General features: G+C 42.7%; 1 protein-coding gene and 1 long non-coding RNA gene across 3 annotated transcripts in view; one reads left to right on the top strand and one right to left on the bottom strand.

The window, feature by feature from the left end:
• Positions 1-19,111, top strand: part of LOC109256646 (uncharacterized) — a 49,926-nt gene that overhangs the window by 11,564 nt on the left and 19,251 nt on the right. The window contains exons 3-4 of one of the 2 annotated variants that reach the window (XR_008423338.1): positions 1,900-1,966; positions 11,436-11,526. This is a non-coding gene — a long non-coding RNA (uncharacterized LOC109256646). The remainder of the gene's footprint in view (positions 1-1,899; positions 1,967-11,435; positions 11,527-19,111) is intronic. The other variant, XR_008423337.1, reaches the window with a different exon arrangement.
• LOC128778023 (cytochrome P450 2G1) lies at positions 5,619-15,746 on the bottom strand. The gene is made up of 9 exons (XM_053905903.1): positions 15,447-15,746; positions 14,685-14,847; positions 13,024-13,173; positions 11,385-11,545; positions 10,958-11,134; positions 10,100-10,241; positions 8,507-8,694; positions 8,251-8,392; positions 5,619-6,149 (listed from the first exon to the last, which is right to left on the bottom strand). Exons 1-9 carry the CDS (start codon positions 15,624-15,626, stop codon positions 5,968-5,970), a joined length of 1,485 nt encoding a protein of 494 aa, XP_053761878.1. The 5' UTR covers positions 15,627-15,746; the 3' UTR covers positions 5,619-5,967.

Here is a 19,111-nt window from a genome sequence, read left to right as displayed (position 1 = left end):
GCAGGAAGGAAATAAATGGTGTTATAACAAGCCAGCAGATAATAATAATGGCCGTATTTATTATTATAGCTAATGGTTATCAAATGCCATGCGAGAACTATGCTAAGTGAGATTTTAGCAACAGCTCTGTGAGATAGGGTATGTTATTCTTTTTTTAATTTTTTAATGTTTATTTATTTTTGAGACACACACACACACAGCATGAGCAGGGGAGGGGCAGAGAGAGAGGGACACAGAATCCAAAGCAGGCTCCAGGCTCTGAGTTGTCAGCATAGAGCCCGATGTAGGGCTTGAACTCACAAGCTGTGAGATCATGACCTGAGCTGAAGTCAGATGCTTAACTGACTGAGCCACCCGGGTGCCCCTGGTTATGTTATTCTTTACAGCTTTCAAGTGAAGAAGCTGAGATCACCAACTCAGAAGTTGCAGAGCTAAGGAATCAAGTCTGCCTGTTCAAAGGGCTCCATCTTTTAATCACTAGACCATATGGTAGTCTACCAGGCAGGCGTTGGAAATAGTAAGAGGAACAACAACAGGCTGGTTTGAGTGAAATCAGTTCACATACAGCTTCAATAGCTAGTGATACATACACTTTAATCCTTACATGAAGTTCACACTCGGTTTTGAGAGCATGGCTTTGGGCTCTTTTAAGGAGTTTGGTCTTTTGGGACACCTTTCAGAGTTGGCCTGCATTTGAGAATTTCCACAATTTCTGACCAGATTTCAACTCTGAGTCAGCCTTGCTGTTAAGGTAAGTCAGAGAGAGGGGATTTTAAAATCTTCGGGAAATGCACACAAAGTAGTTTGCACTTCCTGTAATTTCAGAATTAGCAAGGTCAACATTTTTTAAAGTTTATTTATTTACTTTGAAAGAGAGAGAGAAAGAGAGAGAGCATGTGCAAGTGGGGGAGGGGCAGAGAGTGAGGGAGAGAGAGAATCCCAAGCAGGCTCCATGCTGTCAGCACAGAGCCCAACTCAGGGCTCAATCTCATGAATCGTGAGATCATGACCTGAGCTGAAATAAAGAGTGAGACAATTAATTGACTGAGTTACCCAGGTGCCCCATAAGGTCAACATTTTATCCCTCTCTGCATTATGGCTTTTTCTGCTAATCCCAAGGAGATGGGCAGAAAGACGTCAGGGGCTAGAGAGAAACACTGGAAGTTTAAAATGAAAAAAAAAAAACAAATTTTTAAATGTTTATTTATTTTTGAGAGACACAGAGAGACAGAGTGCAAGCAGGGGAGGGGCAGAGAGAGGGAGACACAGAATCTGAAGCAGGCTCCAGGCTCTGAGCTGTCAGCACAGAGCCTGACGTGGGGCTCAAACTCACGAACTACAAGATCATGATCTGAGCCGAAGTCGGACGTTTAACTGACTGAGCCACCCTATCTTTCCATGTTTAAGCTCAGTGAGTACCCCTTTGTTCTGCTTAAGCATGTGTATCATATAGCACGTGACCAATGCCAGTGCTATGTCTGTTCCCATGGGATGGGGACAAGGTCCTTCCATGTGGCAAAAGAGAGGTGCACTAGAGCTGAATTGCCCTGCATCACTGCTAGAAAAGACCATGGAGGAGGAATAGGCACTATTAAAGCTGATCTTGCCATCTCTTCTCAATGTCAATTCATCATTGTTCCATCCAGTACTTGACTATGCTGTATTTTCCTTGGCAACTCTGATACCAAGATGTGGTGGGCAAAAGTGTTTGGATTTCTATTTCTGGTGGTTGTCATGGTGATGATTTTTCCTACCCTCCACGTAGTTGGTGTCCTCTCCTGGGATTGGTAACCAGTGCATGGTGGTTCTGCTCTCTTGGGATTGATAACCAATGCATGCTGCTCTGCTAGACAATGCACATGTGGATTATTTATCTTATTTTTGTCTTTCTAAACACAGTTGAAATAAACATCCCTGTGTTTCCATCTCTGCATGCTTTTCTGAAGTATAATTGTTGGGTCAAAAGGTATGTACAGAGAAGATGTTTCTTTTTTTGAAAAATTTTTATTAGTTTATTTATTTTTTGAGAGAGAGAGAGAGAGAGAGAGAGAGAGAGAGCAGAGGAAGGGCAGAGAAGGAGAGGGATAGAGAGAATCCCAAGCAGGTTCCACGATCAGTGCACAGAGCCTGATGTTGCAAGATCATGACCTGAGCTGAAATCAAGAGTCAAGCACTTAACTGACTGAGTCACCCAGGTGCTCCAATGAGAAGATGTTTCTAAAACTAGAGATAATTAGACAAATCACAAAAAATAGAAAGAATTTGACTTCATAAGTAATAAATTATTTAAGAAATCTGAATTCAAGGGAAAATGCATCATGAAAATCTCTTTACCCAAAACCCAAATTCTGAATATAGAGTAGGTACATGGGTCAGAGATAGAAACTGATAACTCAGAAAAATAGAAATGCAGGGATGAACACACAAAAGTCCTGTCTCATTACTAATCAAAGAAACAAAAACCTAAACTCATAGCATGTTGCCTTTACTTGATCATTAAATTGGCAAATTTTGAAAAGAATGACAATATATGTGTCTCATGAGGGAGCAGTGTGGGAAATTCTGGTAAAGAAATGATAAAAACCAAACATGAAGGTGTTAAGGACAATGACGGATATGGATAGAGAGGGCTTTTCACACACTGCAGAGTTAAAGTCTCAAGAGCTTCTGGACAATCCATAAAGAATTCATTTGCTTTTATTGATGACCCATCTAACTGCCCAAGGGCAGAACTAGACTCTGATAGCAGCCAGCTCATCAGCAACCCATTCAAGAAAAGGAAAATGAAGTCCATATTCCCCTAATGCCTAGCTTTTCCTTCTGTGTCTATCATCTTTCTGTTATATAACTCTGGTTCTGGTCTTTGTTAGATGAAACCCATATATTACTGGTCTTCCTTGATACCAGTAATTAATGTGCTGGACTATGAGCCATGTGGTCTGTGACTGACTCTATCCTGGTCACCTTAGTGTCAGCAGATCCCAACCGTGTGCGGGACTGAGGATAGGAATGTGTCTGTTTGTTTTTTTAGTTTACTTATTTATTTTTGAGAGAGACAGAGAGAGAGAGAGAGAGAGAGAGACAGAGAGAGAGAGAGAGAGAGAGAGAGAGGAGATAGAGAATCCCAAGCAGGCTCTACACTGTAGTGTTTAACTGATTGAGCCACTCAAGTGCCCCTTGATGTACTTTTTTTGATGGAATGAGACTCTGTCAGTTTTGTGTGGAGATCTGGGTCTCTTCCTGCCCAATTTTTTTCATACATTCTTTTTTCATTTGCAGGTGTCACATCAACACCTGGATTTGAAGACCTTCCTGACCCGTTCTGTTCCTTCTCTCTCTAATCATTCACAGGCATTACCCCTCTGTGAAATGCTTACCCATCCTCTGCTTCCCAGAAGACCCAATGGACATATTGTGTATATAAGAATGACGTTTGTTGTTTCTGGCTCACCCCATCTCAAAATCCCTTCCAGTTTTTGGAAAAATCCCTATTCTGAAATTCTTGGTGAGGAGCAAGCTTTTGCCATCCATCACAGCAGATGGAAGAGCCATTTATTCTTCCTCACCAAACACTGAGCTCTAAAGCTTTAACATGTGACTTACTGGATAGTCCTGCCTGGAACTCTGAATCGTGAGGAAATCACAAAATCACAAATACCATCAGGAAGTTGTCTACAGTGGTGCCAATGGGTCAAGAGTCCCATGGCAGTGGTCCAGTGCCCAGGGTTGCAGGTGTCATTGGGGGGACAATGGAGGCAGCAGCCCCTGGCTGTTAACTCTTTTTTTTTCCTACTCACAGTCAGCCTGTGTCTCCAGAATTCAGAAAATAATATGCACTTATTGATAAACTTACAGCAGCCAGCAGCCCTATATACGTAAGTAGCCAAAATCTGTTCATGTTCCCTAAAATTACAAAGCCAACTATTATGGGGACTCATGTGCCTGGGACACATGAGGTTAAAAGAGAGATTCCAAAGAATGAGGTCTCATCCCTCACCCTCTATGTCTCCCACCCTGCATCCAATTAATCAGCAAACCCTGCCAGTTCTATCTTCATAGCAGATTCCAAATCCACCTACTTTCCCCCGCTTGCACAACTGGTATTTCTGCTATCCCTCCCTCAATCTATTCTTCATGCATCAGCTAGAGTTTGCTTTTAAAATAAGTCAGTGTATGGGGGCGCCTGGGTGGCTCAGTTGGTTGAGCATTTGACTTCAGCTCAGGTCATGATCTTGCGGTTTGGGTTTGAGCCCTGCGTCAGGCTCTGTGCTGACAGCTTGGAGCCTGGAGCCTGCTTTGGATTCTGTGTCTCCCTCTCTCTCTCTGCCCCTCCCTTGCTCGCACTCTGTCTCTTTCTCTCAAAAATAAATAAACATTTTTAAAAATTACCAAAAAAAAGTCAGTGTATGTCACCCTATGCTCACCAGGAACCATTATCTCACTCAGACTAAAAGCCCAGGTCCTTATTGAGGTCCATGAGGCTCCACACAATCTGCCCTTTTCATGCCCTGCCCTCTTCCCATTTACCCCTACTCCCTCCCTCCCTCCTCCACTCCAACTACAGTCTCTTTGCGGATTCTAGAACACACATACACAGCCTCCCACCTTACCACTCTGCTGTTTTTAATCTCCTTGCCAGAAACACTTATTCCCAGATACCTGCATAACTTGCTCCTCCAACACCTTGTTGGAGGTGAGACCTACCTTGGCCTGATTATAATCCCAAACTTGGAATCTGTGCTGTTCTAACATGCTGTATCATTTACTCATTGGTTATGTTTATTCTTCATTGTCTACCTCTCCCACTAGAATGAAACTCCACCAGGACAGGAGTTTGGGTGTGTTTTGTTCACTGATGGATCCCAAGTACCTGAAGAAGGTACTGGCACATGTTGGGTATTCAATAAACATTGGTTGAGTAAAATGAGATATGAGGGAAAGCTTTCATCCAGCAAGCATGTTGTTGGAGTTTGGAAATAGAATAATAGAAGTCAGGGTGTCTGAACTATTCATCAAAATGGAATGAGGAGAATTTGGAACTGGGAATTTTGAAAGAAGTTCCTTCTAGACCAGAAAGGCAGGTTTAGAGGGAGAGAAGATTGATGGAGGTGGGGGTCAAGGAGCCAGCAAGACGGTTGAACATGGAGTATTAAGGGGGTGAACCATCAAGTGGGAAATCCCTGGTGGTTGACTGCTACGAAGGATAATTAGTAACAAGGATGTCTTGAGGGTCCCTGGGTGGCTCAATCAGTTAAGCCTCCAACTCTTGATTTCAGCTCAGGTCATGATCTCACTGTTGGATCAAGCCCCGGGTCCAGCTCTGCGATGACAGTGCGGATCTTGCTTGGGATCCTCTCTCTCCCTCTCTTTGCTCCTCTCTCTCCTTCTACCCCGCCTGCCTCTCAAAAATAAAGAAATAAACATTAAAAGAATAACAGGGATGTCTAAAATGTCATTTTAAGTTGTTTTCGAAGTCCTACAGTGATAGCACACACAACACACAAGAAGCCTGCTACACACAACAGTCTTGATACTCTGGCTGCATTTATTTTATTTTATTTTATTTTATTTTATTTTATTTTATTTTATTTTATGTGGGAGATGATAATCAGGGAGAAGATTGGTGAACTACATTTGGGTCACTATCAGTGCACACCTACACATGAAGACATAGAATCTACAGCAAGAATTTGGTGGAGATGGGAAGTGCGGGTGGAGGGGAATGTGAGAACGCAAATACTCCAGGTTGTTGCTGAAATCTGGGACAGCGCATTGCTTTTCTACTGGATCCAGCCGATACACAGCTCAATATTTGCAGGTGACCCTCACCGACCTGCAGAGCCATGACAGTAGGAATAGTACCTTCTCTTAGAGCTGTTGGGAGAATTTAGAGATGAGGTGGTGCACCTGTACCGGTGGAAAGAGCTGTGTTCTCCCACGGTTCCTTTCGCGCCCAATAGGGGGCGCTCAGCGGGCTTTGAGGCAGAGCTCATAGGTCGGAGGGATGTTGCCAAAGCCTGAGACCCTGGGTGTGATATCTATGTCATCGGGCGGCACCAGCGGGTGTAAAGAGAAGTTCTGAAGGATGGAGGTGAAGTAGAGAAAGAGTTCCATGCGGGCCATGGCCTCGCCCAGGCAGATGCGCTTTCCTGTGGGCACAGGGGAGGGCGAGAAGTCGGCTCATATCTGCACTGGGATGATAAGGGTGTGGGGAGCTTTCTGGCCCCATCACCCTTCTGACCCTGCTCAGCATCCCTGGGGTCATGATAATACCTACTTTGTGGGGTTATTATAAAGACTCTTACAGAGAGTGCTCAGCTTGGATTTGCCATTTATAGGGGGGCTCAACACGTGGCAGCTACTTCTCTGATGGTTTGATTCCACCAGATCCCAAGATGGAATGGTTCTAAAAAATCCTTGAATTTGAAGATTCTGTGCATTTCAATTTCTCAAACCTTTATCAAATGCCTACTAGGTGCCAGATACTAGTGAGTAAAAAAATTTTTGAAAAGAAAGCTCACACTTAAAGAGTACTTACTACTTGTTGGTCACTCTTCCAATAGTTTGGAGAAATGAATCTCCATTTTAAAGATTTTTCTTTTTAATTTTTGAGAGAGAAAGCACGTGCAAGTGAGCGGGGGAGGGGGAGAGAGAGAGGAAGGCACAGAATCCCAAGCAGGCTCCAGGCTCTGAGCTGTCAGCACAGAGCCCAGTGTGGGGCTTGAACTCACGAACTATGAGATTATGAGAACTATGAGATTATTATTTTTTTTTTAGGGAGAGAACACAACCATAAGCTGGGGAAAGGTAGAGGGGAGAGCGGGGTGGGGGGGCTCTTAAGCAGGCTCTACCTTCAGTGCAGAGCCAGTGGCTGGGCTATATCCCATGACCCTGGGATCATGACCTGAGCCAAAATCCAGAGTCGGAAGCTCAACCAACTGAACCACCCAGGTGCCCCATGATTCTACCATTTGTAAATGGTGGGGTGGGGTCCTCTTTCCTAACCACAGCATTGACTCCAGGTTCAATGTGGTTTATACTTAAAATACTATTCTAAGCTAGTATGTCATGGGTCACAAGCTACTGTTCATTAGGCAAAACCACCTGCTGCCTATTTTTGTACTGCCTGTAAACTGTTAAAAAGAAAACCACAGGCCCAAAATGGAATCACTTATGTTAGGCCAAGTCATCAAACCAGGCTCAATATCTAACCTAATGGCAGTTTCAACCTCCCCTCCTGAAATGGAGTCTTAACCAGTTAGGAATCGTTTGATCAACTCCAATGAGGTGAGCTGTCACATGTACCCTCTCCGTCCCCCAAAGGAAAATGAGGTAATTCATCTAATAAGGCCCCCTGCTTTTCCCCTAGGGGAAGGTGACCTTGCCTGAAACAATCCTTTCTTTTCCTTTGCTAATAACTTCTTGGCCACCCTCCTTCCTATAAAGACCTTCCATTTCTACAAATCACTTAATAAATCCAATTATATATTCAAATTCACTCAACAGAATATTTGTTCTTTAAGAAAACTAAGAATGCAGGGGCACCTGGGTGGCTCAGTCGGTTAAGCGTCTGACTTTGGCTCAGGTCATGATCTTGCAGCTTGTGAGTTCGAGCCCTGCATCAGGCTCTGTGCTGATAGCTCAGAGTCTGGAGCCTGCTTTGGATTCTGTGTGTCCCTCTCTCTCTGACCCACCCATGCTCATGCTCTGTCACTCTCTGTCTCTCAAAAATAAATAAACATTAAAAATTTTAAAAATATACTTTAAGAAAATTAAGAATGATTTTCACATTTTAAATGGTTGAAAACAATCAAAAGAAAGGTAACATTCTGTGACATGTGAATTCAATGAAATTTAAATTTCTATGTCTATTCAAATTTCATAAATAAAGGTTTTTCGCATCACAGACTTTCTCATGCATTTTTGTACTGTCCGTGATCACTTCTGCAGGACAGTGGGGCAGTTGAGTAGTTCAGACTGTATAGTTCAGACAGATACAATATGGCTGGTAAAAACTAAAATATTTTCTATTCCATCCTTAACAAAAAGAGTTTGCTGACCTCTGTTTAGTGCTACTCCTTTTCTAATTATCAGAGTCAATGCTTCTAATATCCTATGATTCCAAGATTCTGGGATTCTGGGAAATAGCATTCAACTTCCATTCAGACTTGAATGTCAAATACAGACCAATGGTTGGGGGGGGGCACATCTAGCATGTTCCTGGGGTGAACTCAGACCATAGAAACCTACCAGAGGAAAAAGGTACAAAGGCTTCATTCTTCTTGAAGCGGCCCTGCTCATCCAGGAAGTGTTGGGGATAGAAGGCATCTGGGTTGCGGAAGTATTTGGGGTCTTTGAGGACAGAGCCAAGTAGAGGGAACACATCGGTGCCCTGGGATGAAAATGGGAAGTTATGAGAAATCAGTGTTGGAGGATGGGAGCAGGGTACCAGGGGGAGAGACGGGTGGGGTAGAGGAAGAAAGGGTAACAATGAACCCAACTCCACCTTGGGCAGAAGGTAGCCTCGGAAATGAGTGTCCCGGATGACATTATGGGGGACACCCATGGGTACAATATCTGTCAGTCTCTGTATCTCATGGATCACAGCGTCTGTGTAGGGCATCTTGGCTCGGTCATCCACACTTGGGATTCGGTGTGGTCCAATCACCTGGTCAATCTCTTCATGGATCTTGGCTAGAAGGGGCCAGAAAACAAAGCAGACAAGGACACAGGGCGTGTTTCTAAGAGCCAAGGCTAGGCTATGGGTTTGTATCTTTAATACCTGTGGACCCTGAGGGAGCCAACCATGCGTGTTTGCATTGCCCCTTTATTCTTAACACCTGACACATTGGTGGGGTTAATAAATACTCGTCAGACCATTGGGAGGCACAGAGCCTGGAGCCTTGAGTGCCCCCTGGGATGTTTGGTATTTATCTTGAAAGCATGAACCAAGCAGGGCAGTGTCCCCATCCCAGATAGGCTTTCATACACAGACTTTTGACAGACTGGGAAAAAAGTACACCTGCACCTCCTCCCTGCACCTCCCTGCACCTCCTGGATGAGTGGCCTTGAGGCAAATGGCTTTACCTTCTGAGCCTGTTTCTTCATCTTCCAAATGGGTGTGATGGTCCAAGTTCACAGAGTTGTAAAATTTACATAAAATCCAGTATGCAAATAACTAGAACAGCACCTAGCACATAGCAGGTGTCCATTAAATATGTGATTATTTAGATTAGTAAAACATGACTAGGACAATGGAGGAGAGACTAGAAAAGTTTGAGTGGAATCAAGTTAATCTCTCCCATCATCTATAATGAGGAAAAAAACTTTTTGGCTTGTTTTGAACTGCATTAGAAGGGAGAGGGGCCAAAATTAGGGGTTTTCCTTAAGCAAGGAATAAGTTCCTCATCGCTAGAGTTACCCAACCAGACCAGATTGCAATTTGTTGGGGATGGAGTCTGTTTGATTCTGGCACTATAGTCAGCTAAATAATGTCCATCAAATATATCTACCTCCTAATCCCTGGAACCCATGCATGTTACCACATAGGACAAAAAAGACTTTGAAGACATCATTAAGTTAAGGATCTTGAGATGTGTGATTATCCTGGATTATTCAGGTTGGCCCTAAATATAATCACAAGTGTCCGTATAAGAGGGAAGCAGAAGGGTCAGAGTCAGAGAAGAAGATATGACAACTGAGGCAGAGAGATCTGAAGATGCTATGCTACTGACTTTGAAGATGGAGGAAGGGTCATGAGCCCAGGAATGCAAGAAATACAGCTCTCAGAGCTGAAAAAAGCAAGGAATCTGATTCTACCTTGGTTTGGCCCAGTGAAAACCTGTGTGAACTTCTGAACTCCAGCACTGTAAGATAATAGTTTTTGTTAATTTATTATGACAGCCATAGGAAACTAACATAAGCACCAAGTAGAAGATTCAATTAAATGGCCTTCCAAGCCAGAGATTGTGAGATTCCATATCCTGAGATTCTGAAGTGTGAAGAGTGTAAAGCTATGGGGTTATAAAGTATCGAGTGTACGTCGTCTTCTCTGTTGGGAGTGGGAGTCACCAGGTAAGCAGTTCAAGTGGACCCTCACCTTCCACCTCAGGATGCTTCATCATTAGCAGCAATCCATAACGTAGTGTAGAGCTCACAGTCTCTGTGCCCGCAAAGAAGAGGTTGAGAGTGGTGAGGACCAAGTTCTTGAGATTGAACTCCGTGTGGGGATTATTTTTATCCTGAAAACGAGAGGGATAGGAAATCGAATTACCTTCTGTCTTTATCTTCTTCTTTTCTCCCTTTGTGAAAACACAACTGATGCGTAAACTCAGTGGGTATCTGGGAGAGGAAATAGCCAAAGCAAAGTTCCTGGGGCCAGAGGGCACCTGGTGTGTTAGAGAAATAGCAAGGAGGAGGCCAGTGCAGTTGGAGTGGACAGTGAGGGGAACAGGAGGAGAAAAAAGTAGAGATTTGAAAGTTCTAGGACATTAAGCTATATAATTGTAAACTTCCAAGTGCTGAGGTTTGTATAATAAAAAATATATATGTTTCTAAAATTCTAAGACTCTGTGATACAGAAGTTAAATTTCTACATATTGAAGACTTTTAAGTTTAAACTCATGCTTAAAGACTTAAAAGTCTAAGCTTCTCAAATTCTAAGACTGTAAAGACTGGTTTTCCGTATTTGTAAGTCTCTGGTAGTTGTAATCATAAATGATTTAAAAGGGGTCAGGTTTTAAGTTTCATTGCTCCTAAAATTTTTAGATTCAAAGTTTATTTTAAAGGTGTAAGAGTTTATGTATGCTTTTACAGTTTCTATATCTCATCCATAAATAAAAGTCAACCATGTGAAACAATACTTTTTCTTTTGTCTATAACACGTTTATAGGTTAAAGTTGCAGTTTATAGGCTAAAGATAATGAGAGGAAATGATTGGGGAAAAGGGAAGAAGTACCTGGTGCATCTTGATGAGGAAGCAGTCAATGAAGTCCCGAGGGTTTTGTGGGTCAAGAGATACTTCGTTGATCTTGACCCTCGAGGCAATGAAGTCCTTGAGCTCCTCTATCAAGTAGTAGATGCGATTGTGTCTTCCTGGCAAATATTGCATGACTCCAGAATACATGTCATATAGCTGTGGGGAATAGGCAAAGAGGGTTTGTCAACAATGGGCATCTGGGGTCACCATAGGCTGAGTCTGGAGCCAGATAGTCAGGCTGAACATCCAGCACTGGGTCTGAGGATTGGGTGAGTCCATTTGCTTCTTGGAGACTCAGGGCATATTGATACTTGCCTCCCTGGGCTGTGGGGAGGATTAAGCGAGGTATAGGCAGATGCTTAGTTAACTGAGATTGGGGGTGGGCAGGGAGGTGGCTGGTGGGCACCTGGGCCCAGGGTGTGCTCATCTCAATGAAACTCTCATTGATCATCTGCAGCAGCTTCAGGAACTGCTTGTCTTCATAGTCAAAGCGGCTTCCAAAGACGACAGAACTGATGACATTTGAGACAGTGCGGCTCAGGAAGAAGGTGGGTTCGATGGGGGAACCTGGGTGATAGAAATTGTCTATGTTAGAGGCAATGATTAGGAGCACGGGATGGGGAATCATTTAGTCACAGATATGAGTCCTGACTCCACTGGTTCATAGCATGTGTTAGTTACTTCATTTGTTTTGTTTTGTTTTGTTTTGTTTTGTTTTGTTGTATTTTGAGTCTAGATTTCCCAGTCTGCAAATTGGTTTAGTAACCACTAAACCTGAGGCTTCAATATAATTATCCATGTGAAATGCTTAGCACAGTCCCTGCATGTAGTAAGTACTCAGAAAATGCTAGTGGAGTTTAATCATCACCTTTTGGCATTAGTATTTAATTAATTGTGTTTGTGCTGTAGAGTCACAGATTTGGGAAAGAAGTTGTGGTATGGGACACATTAGGGGAAAAAAGGATGGCTGAATTATGTGTATCTCTATCAATGACTCCATTTGAGCTATTAAGAAAATTTTTCCCTTGGCCTCAGCTGCACCATTTAAAATAGGATTCTGGGGGTGCCTGGGTGGCTCAGTCAAACATCCGACTTCAGCTCAGGTCATGATCTCACTGCTCATGAGTTCCACATCGGGCTCTGTGCTGACAGCTCAAAGCCTGGAGCCTGCTTCTGATTCTGTGTCTCCCTCTCTCTCTGCCCCTCCCCTGTTCATACTCTCTCTCTTTCTCTCAAAAATAAATAAACATTAAAAAATAATTTAAAAAAATTAAAAAATAAAACAGGATGCTGGATTGGGGGACAATTTCTCCAACACAACGCTTCATAGTCACAAATACACAGTTTTGCAAATAATTTCTGGGGGTACATGAATGTTCAAAGCCTTTATGTAGACTGTTTAGCATCCATGAGACCCAGAAGAAAAATCTCTGATTTTGAGAAATTTATCTATCTCTTATCTATTCATCTCTGTAGTTCTTAGCTTCCATGTCTTTTCTTCTCCAAATCCCATTGGTTCCAGACCTTATTTTGGGGCAACGATCAGACTCCTTAAAAAATATAATCAAATGGGCTTAAGAGTTTCAGATCTGCAGGATGAAACAATTCTAAAGATCTGTTTCACAACAATGTAAATATACTCAACACTGAAAAGTACACTTAGGAATGGTTAGGATGGTAAAAATTTATGTTATGTTTTTATAACAATTGTATGTATGTGTTATATGTATACAGATATATGTAATTAAATTTGATCCTGTCACTAGAAAAAGGTGCTAATTTACACATTGTAAAAGTCTGCATATGATTTCAGGAGCTCATAAAATTCTTGAGATCCACTGATTAAAGCTTCTGCACAAGTGGTCTTGAAGGGTCTTTCATGTTAACTTTTAACATGGAACCTGGCTGGAAATCTTAGTGAACCCTTAGTCTTTTTCATCCTTTCCCATTCTAGAGCTTTCTCCCACCAAGGCCCATCTTCTCACGACTGAGCTCTCTATAACCATTCAGTCATCTTGTAGCCCTGCCCCTTGTGACCTCCATACCCTTGGTCTTCCGTAATTCTTCTAGTAAGAAGCCAGCCTCCTCCTGGATCCGCTCCTCAATGCTCCGTTTTCCCATCCCGAAGTCCCGAAGAATGGTCAGGGAGAAGCGTCGGAGAATCCTCCATCGTTCTCCATTAGCCAGAGCTACACCTGCCAGAATCTCAATGTCAGCCTCCTGCCTCCCCTCCCCTTCCTGTGTCCAACTCTGTGATACACAAGGATTGGGATAAATTATGAAAGCTCTAGACTCTGCTCTCAAGGAAGCCCCTCCCAACTTCCTAGGCTTGATGGAGAGACTATGGTTCCCTCCCTACAGGACCTCAAAAACAGTCTAGGATTGAGATGGAAGGAAAGGAAATTAGGCTGGCAATGATTGGGGGAGATGAAGGAGAGTTTCTTACAGGATAATAACCCAGAACAGGATAAATAACTGGATGGATGCATAGGAATGTGGAGGGAGGTACAGATAGAATGCCATACACAATATCCTGGAATGGGGGACTACTTCTATTTTCTAATACCATTTGGATTCTCTAGACATAAGCATGCATATACACAGAAACTTACACCTGTATATCAATATACCTACACAAAAGGAATTCCCTTCTAGTAAGAAACATTTAGAAATTACTAGATGTGCATGGATTGATGAATTAATGTTGGAAACTTAATGAATTATTTCAGTGGATTAATGAATGGAAGGAAGAGCTTTTGCCTGGAATGACTGATGAATGGAGAAAGACTCAATGGATGAATAAAGAGTTAATAATAGATAGTTTGAGATAAGAGGATAATTGGTTGGAAAGATATAAGGATGGAAAGATTAATAGATGAGTGAATGATGGAAGGATTAATGAATGAATGGATGAATGATGGATAGAGGGGTAAATGGAAAGTTAATTCATAGATGTCTAGATAAATTGGATAGAAAGATATTTGTATAGATGCTTGGGTGGCTTAGTTGGTTGAGCATCTGACTCTTGATTTCAGCTCAGGTTATGATCCCAGGGTCTTGGGATCAAGCCCCCGTTTGGCTCCACACTGAGTATGGAGGCTGCTTAAGACTCTGTCTCCCCCTCTGCCCCTCTCTCTTGCTCATGAACTCTCTTCTCTAAAAAAATAAAGAAAGAAAGAATAAGAAAGGCTAATTAATAAATGGATTTTTTGGTGGATGTATGGATCAATGGAAAAGTGGATAAATGGAAGGAGATGTATGTGGATGGATGGATAGAAGGAAGTATGGAAAGAAGAGCATGACACAGCTTGGAATTGAAAGGTGTGAGCAGTTAGAGATGAGTGCATAGATAACACTAAAAAGATATCTACTTAAATGGAGGCGGCAGAGACCTATGGGTTGAGTGTGTGTATATGTATAGAGAAATAAGAAGTTTGGCTATAAGGGCTTCAGTGGATACGCATTAAAAACAAAAGTAATGGAGCTGATACTCAAGAATCAGAGGGCTTGGGTTCAAAACAAAATGGTTCTACCACTTACTATATAATATTACCTAACCTTTCTCACCCTCAGTTTCCTCATTTGCAAAATTAGTAAGACATTAATATTCTCTCAAAGGAGTCAATGTAATAATTCATGTAGAGCACTTATCAAAGAACTGGGGACATAGGGAGTGTATAATCATTTTGTTGTTGTTGTTACTTACCATAACCTTGGAAGTTTCGCTCTATTGAAGCCAGTTCTCCACGGCCACTGAACTCATCAGCTCGGTCTACCAGGGCCTCCTTCACTGCCTCATGTCCACACAAAACAACTACAGGCCGTGGACCCATGTACACAGTGAAGACTGGGCCATACTTCTCCCTGAGCTAGGAGTGAAGGAAGACATAAGAGGAAGGAGCTATCTGGAGTACCAAGTATAGACCAATCAAGGACTTTAGGGGTGGAAATTTCAAGGGAACATAAATGTGGGAATAACAGATAAAAGTGAGTCTTGGGCTTGGAAGGACTATTGAGAAAAAGGCACAGATGCCTTGGATCCTGTGATCCTGGGTAAGACACCCCCCCAACACCTCCATAATTATGCCTTAGTTTCCTCATCTGTAAAATGGTGGGCCTGGGTGAGCTAAGCTCCAAGATCTATGCTTCTCTATCTGCAATGTTTAATTTCTAGAACCTTAAGATTTCATGATACTGAGTGTCAACGTTCTAAGATCATCAGAGAGCATGAGTTCTTGTGTTTAAGGGTGTAAGGTGCTGTGATTCCAAAGTCCTGAGATTGTGAGAGTCTTAAGTTCCAGTGTGCCAGGAGTCTGTGTTTCCAAGAGTTTAAGATTCTGCAATTTCAGTATTCTAAGGTTTATGAAGTCTATGTTTCCAAGAGTCTGTGTTTTGGACATTAGAAGGTTATACATGTTTCTATGGAATTCATTGCTTTTGGCTCTGTGAGAGGAGTAGTCAGACTTACCTTCATGAAAGACTGAAAAGTGGCATCAGTACGGACTTGCAACAGGTTCCCCAGGAAAGGTATTGGTGTGGGACCAGGGGGCAGCTTCCCCCCCTTGTGTCTCCTTTTCCAGGCAATGAGGATAAGTAGGCAAGACAAGGAGAGTGCCAGAAAGATGGTGAAGGCCCCTCCCAGCTCCATGGTGCCAGGTTGAAGGGTTGTGTCCAGGGCACCAGATCCTTCTTAAATATGTTCTGGAAAATCAGCTGTGCAGAAATCTGAACACCCTGAGATTCAAGTTTTCCGGGTAGGGATGCCATTAGAGAGGATATTGCTTTATCTGGAGGGTGGTTATATAACCTATAATCACCCACATGAATAAAGGTGGATTGAATTCACCCAGGGAAATCCAATGGGGACATTCCTCTTTCTTTATATTTCCAGTCCCCCAGCTCAACCTAGTTCAACATGTCCTGGTAGGATATGGGAGGCAGTTGAACATCATTTTTAGGCTGTTGTGTTTAGGAATTAGATAATCTGGGTTCAAATTTCAGCTCCACCTTTTCTTCACTGGGTAGGTCGCCTAACCTTCTTGACCTCAGTTTCCCTATCTGTCAAAAATAGGGTAACCACACTGTCTTAGAAAGTCTTGGTAGAGAACAAAGATGACTCCTTTCTCTTTGCCAGACCCTAATTCATCAATTTTTTTAAAAAAATACAGTAAGATGAAGATTTGGAATAGCAAAAGAAATAACTCAGTTGAAAGGGTTTTATTCAACGAGTTCTCTTGTTTCTACTCAAAGTGCTACCATTGCTAAATGGTAATAATCAAAGATTACTTGGGTTGATTTAGCAGGACTTTGCTGGTGTGTGTCTGTATGTGCACATTTATTTTCAAAGTCTAAGATATAGAGGCCACCTCTGAGCCCCACCTCTAGAAACATGGCCTACTGATTGCTGTCTGTTTATCTAAATAAACGGTTTTCAGCACTTTTTGTACCAAATATCTGCCAATCTTCTTTACTGTTCTGAAACAAAATTCCTGGGTATTATATCCTACCTATACATGTTATTAAACAAAATAAAATACCCTTCTCATGTGTCCAGATTCTCAGACTTGGAAAATAAATCCCTTAGAGAACCTGCAGGTTTTGGAATAAGACCTGGCTGGCTGGGCTGAGGTATGCTGTGTCCAAGAGAAGTGGTGGGGATTCTGTGAAAACTGAGTGACTCCCAGTGCACCACCTTTTGGATCTTCTATGGGCCACCAGGATGTCTTTTGTGGGGTAAGAGTTAGCTGTAGGCTGCCTCCTATGACCCTCACAGTTTTGGCTTCTCCCTTCCATTCTGACCTCCTCCCCGACACACACATACACTTACACCCATTTGGGAATAGTCCCTTAATTAATTGTCTGTGATGGTGGTGGTTGAGTCTGGTCTTTCTGTTCAGACAGGAAAAGAGAAAGTGTCCTTAGAACAGCCCCCTTCACCATCCCACTCTAGGCAAGAAGCCAGGAGGAGAGACACTTGAACTAAACTGTGCAAGCAAGTTAAAGAGGAAAATTAACTGCAGAGAAATGCATGGACAGGCAGATTGTGCCAAGATAGAGACCAAGACTGGAGAGAAACAAAGGAGAAAAGAAAGGTGCAGAGAAACAGAACCAGAGTGAGATCAAAATAGAGCGGAGAGAGACAGAGAATGAGTCAACTATAGGTATCAAGGAAGACACAGAGACCAAAGGAAATTCAAAGAAACAGAGAGAAGGAGAGACAATCAGAAAAAAAAAAACCAACGAAGTTTCAGGAGACAGACCTAGAGACTGAGAAAGAGAAACATGGCCAAGAAAGAAGAAACAAGAGGAACCTAGAGAGCTAGTGCCCCCTCCCTCTCTCTCCTCCTCCCTCAATCATTATCAAAAAACCATTGACTCGGAGGCGGAGATGGTCAGGGAGACAAGTCAGAGAAACAAAGAGATACGGAGACAGAGAAACACCCAGAGCAAAGTGAAATGGAGAAACAATGATTTGAGCTTCACAGGGTGTGTGTATGAAATGGAGCTGGGATCCTTTTATGCCTAGCCATCTGCCTCTCCTTCTGGGACCAAGACATGCTATGATGCTACCAGGGATGTCATTATTTATTTATTGTCATCTTTGTGCCAGGCACTGAGTTGTGTGCCTAACAAGCAGGATACCTTCTAACCCAAATGAGCAGCTTACAAGGCAGGGCACGTGGATAATGGCATACGGGAGGCAACACTCTAGGAGTCTGGAGACTGACATGAAACCCTTAGGAAAGTGAGCCTCTCCCTCCTGGAGCCTTCCTCCTCTGTATTTGGGATATGATAACATGAGTACCTCCTTCATAGGATTTTTGAAGCTTGCCACAGAATAAAGAGCCTAACCGATGTGAGGTTTTTAGCATCATTAGATGGTTGTAAAATAGCATGATCCTAAGATTGTCTGAATACACCTTGGACAGTATCTGTGCCTCAGTTTTCTCATCTGGAAAATGGTACAAATGATTGTATTGATCTTTTGGGGTTTGGGACTATTCAGTGAGTTATGGCACACAGCAAGCACTTAACAAATTAGTTAAAATGAAAATTACAGCACCACTGGTCAAGGAGCCAGGACCAGGAAAAGCTGAGTGGAGAAAGGACATGGAAATCTGGAGAAATCGCTTTTGGCTGTGGTAGAAGGGAGAATGCCTAGAACTGATTTTTTTTTTTTTTTTTAAGGAGGCAAGATAAGTGTCTGGGAGATCATCATGCATCATCTAAGAAGACCCATTATGGGAGGTGTTTTATGGAATGGTTCCAAGACTGAGATAAACAACTTCTCCAAGTTGGCATTTTTAAAAAATTTTTATTTTTTAATGTTTATGTATTTTTGAGAGAGAGAGAGAGAGAGAGAGAATGAGCAGGAGAGCAGCAGAGAAAGAGGAAGACACAGAATTGGAAACAGGCTCCAGGCTCTGAGCTGTCAGCACAGAACCCGACGCGGGCTCAAAGCCATGAACCTGACGCGGGGCTCAAAGCCATGAACCACGAGATCATGACCTGAGCTGAAGTCAGATGCTTAACCAACCGAGCCACCCAGGCGCCCCAAGCTGGCAATTTTCTAAGATTCCGTGGTTCTCAGAATCTGTTCTAATTTTTGAGATTCTGGAATTCTATGATTTTCAGCTTTCGGTGATCTGTGGGTTCTTCCAGTTGGAAGTGGAGATGAGCTTTAGAGAAGGGAGGAACTGTGGGGAGAGGGGCAGAATGACTTCTCACCTCCTCCTGGATGTTTTCAGCAGCAGCAGGAAGGTACAGCTGGTGCATACCTGTTGCTCTCCTTCACAACCAAAATAAACTCGTAAAGTCTTAGGAACCACATTCTAGATGGTGACTGTGGTGTAGGGATCATTTTTCTGTTGGAGAATGGGAAGGATAGTAAATGGGGCTTCTGAATTTCTTTTCTTCTGCCAAGAAAAATTATTCAGAAATTATTCAAAAACAATCTAATAAAGAAAAAAGTGATTATAGGACTTTTTCATGTCAAGCTAGGCATACTTTCTAACAGGTCCATTTAAAGATAATCTCATTCCGGGGCATCTGGGTGGCTCAGTGGGTTAGACGTCCGATTTCGGCCCAGGTCACGATCTCACGGTCCGTGAGTTCGAGCCCCACGTCGGGCTC

This window comes from Panthera pardus, unplaced genomic scaffold (assembly GCF_024362965.1).
Source record: "Panthera pardus isolate Hobbes unplaced genomic scaffold, ASM2436296v1 HiC_scaffold_18, whole genome shotgun sequence".
Classification (NCBI taxonomy): domain Eukaryota; kingdom Metazoa; phylum Chordata; class Mammalia; order Carnivora; family Felidae; genus Panthera; species Panthera pardus.
The sequence above is the reverse complement of the archived record's forward strand: the minus strand, read 5'-3'. Positions and strand labels throughout refer to the sequence as shown.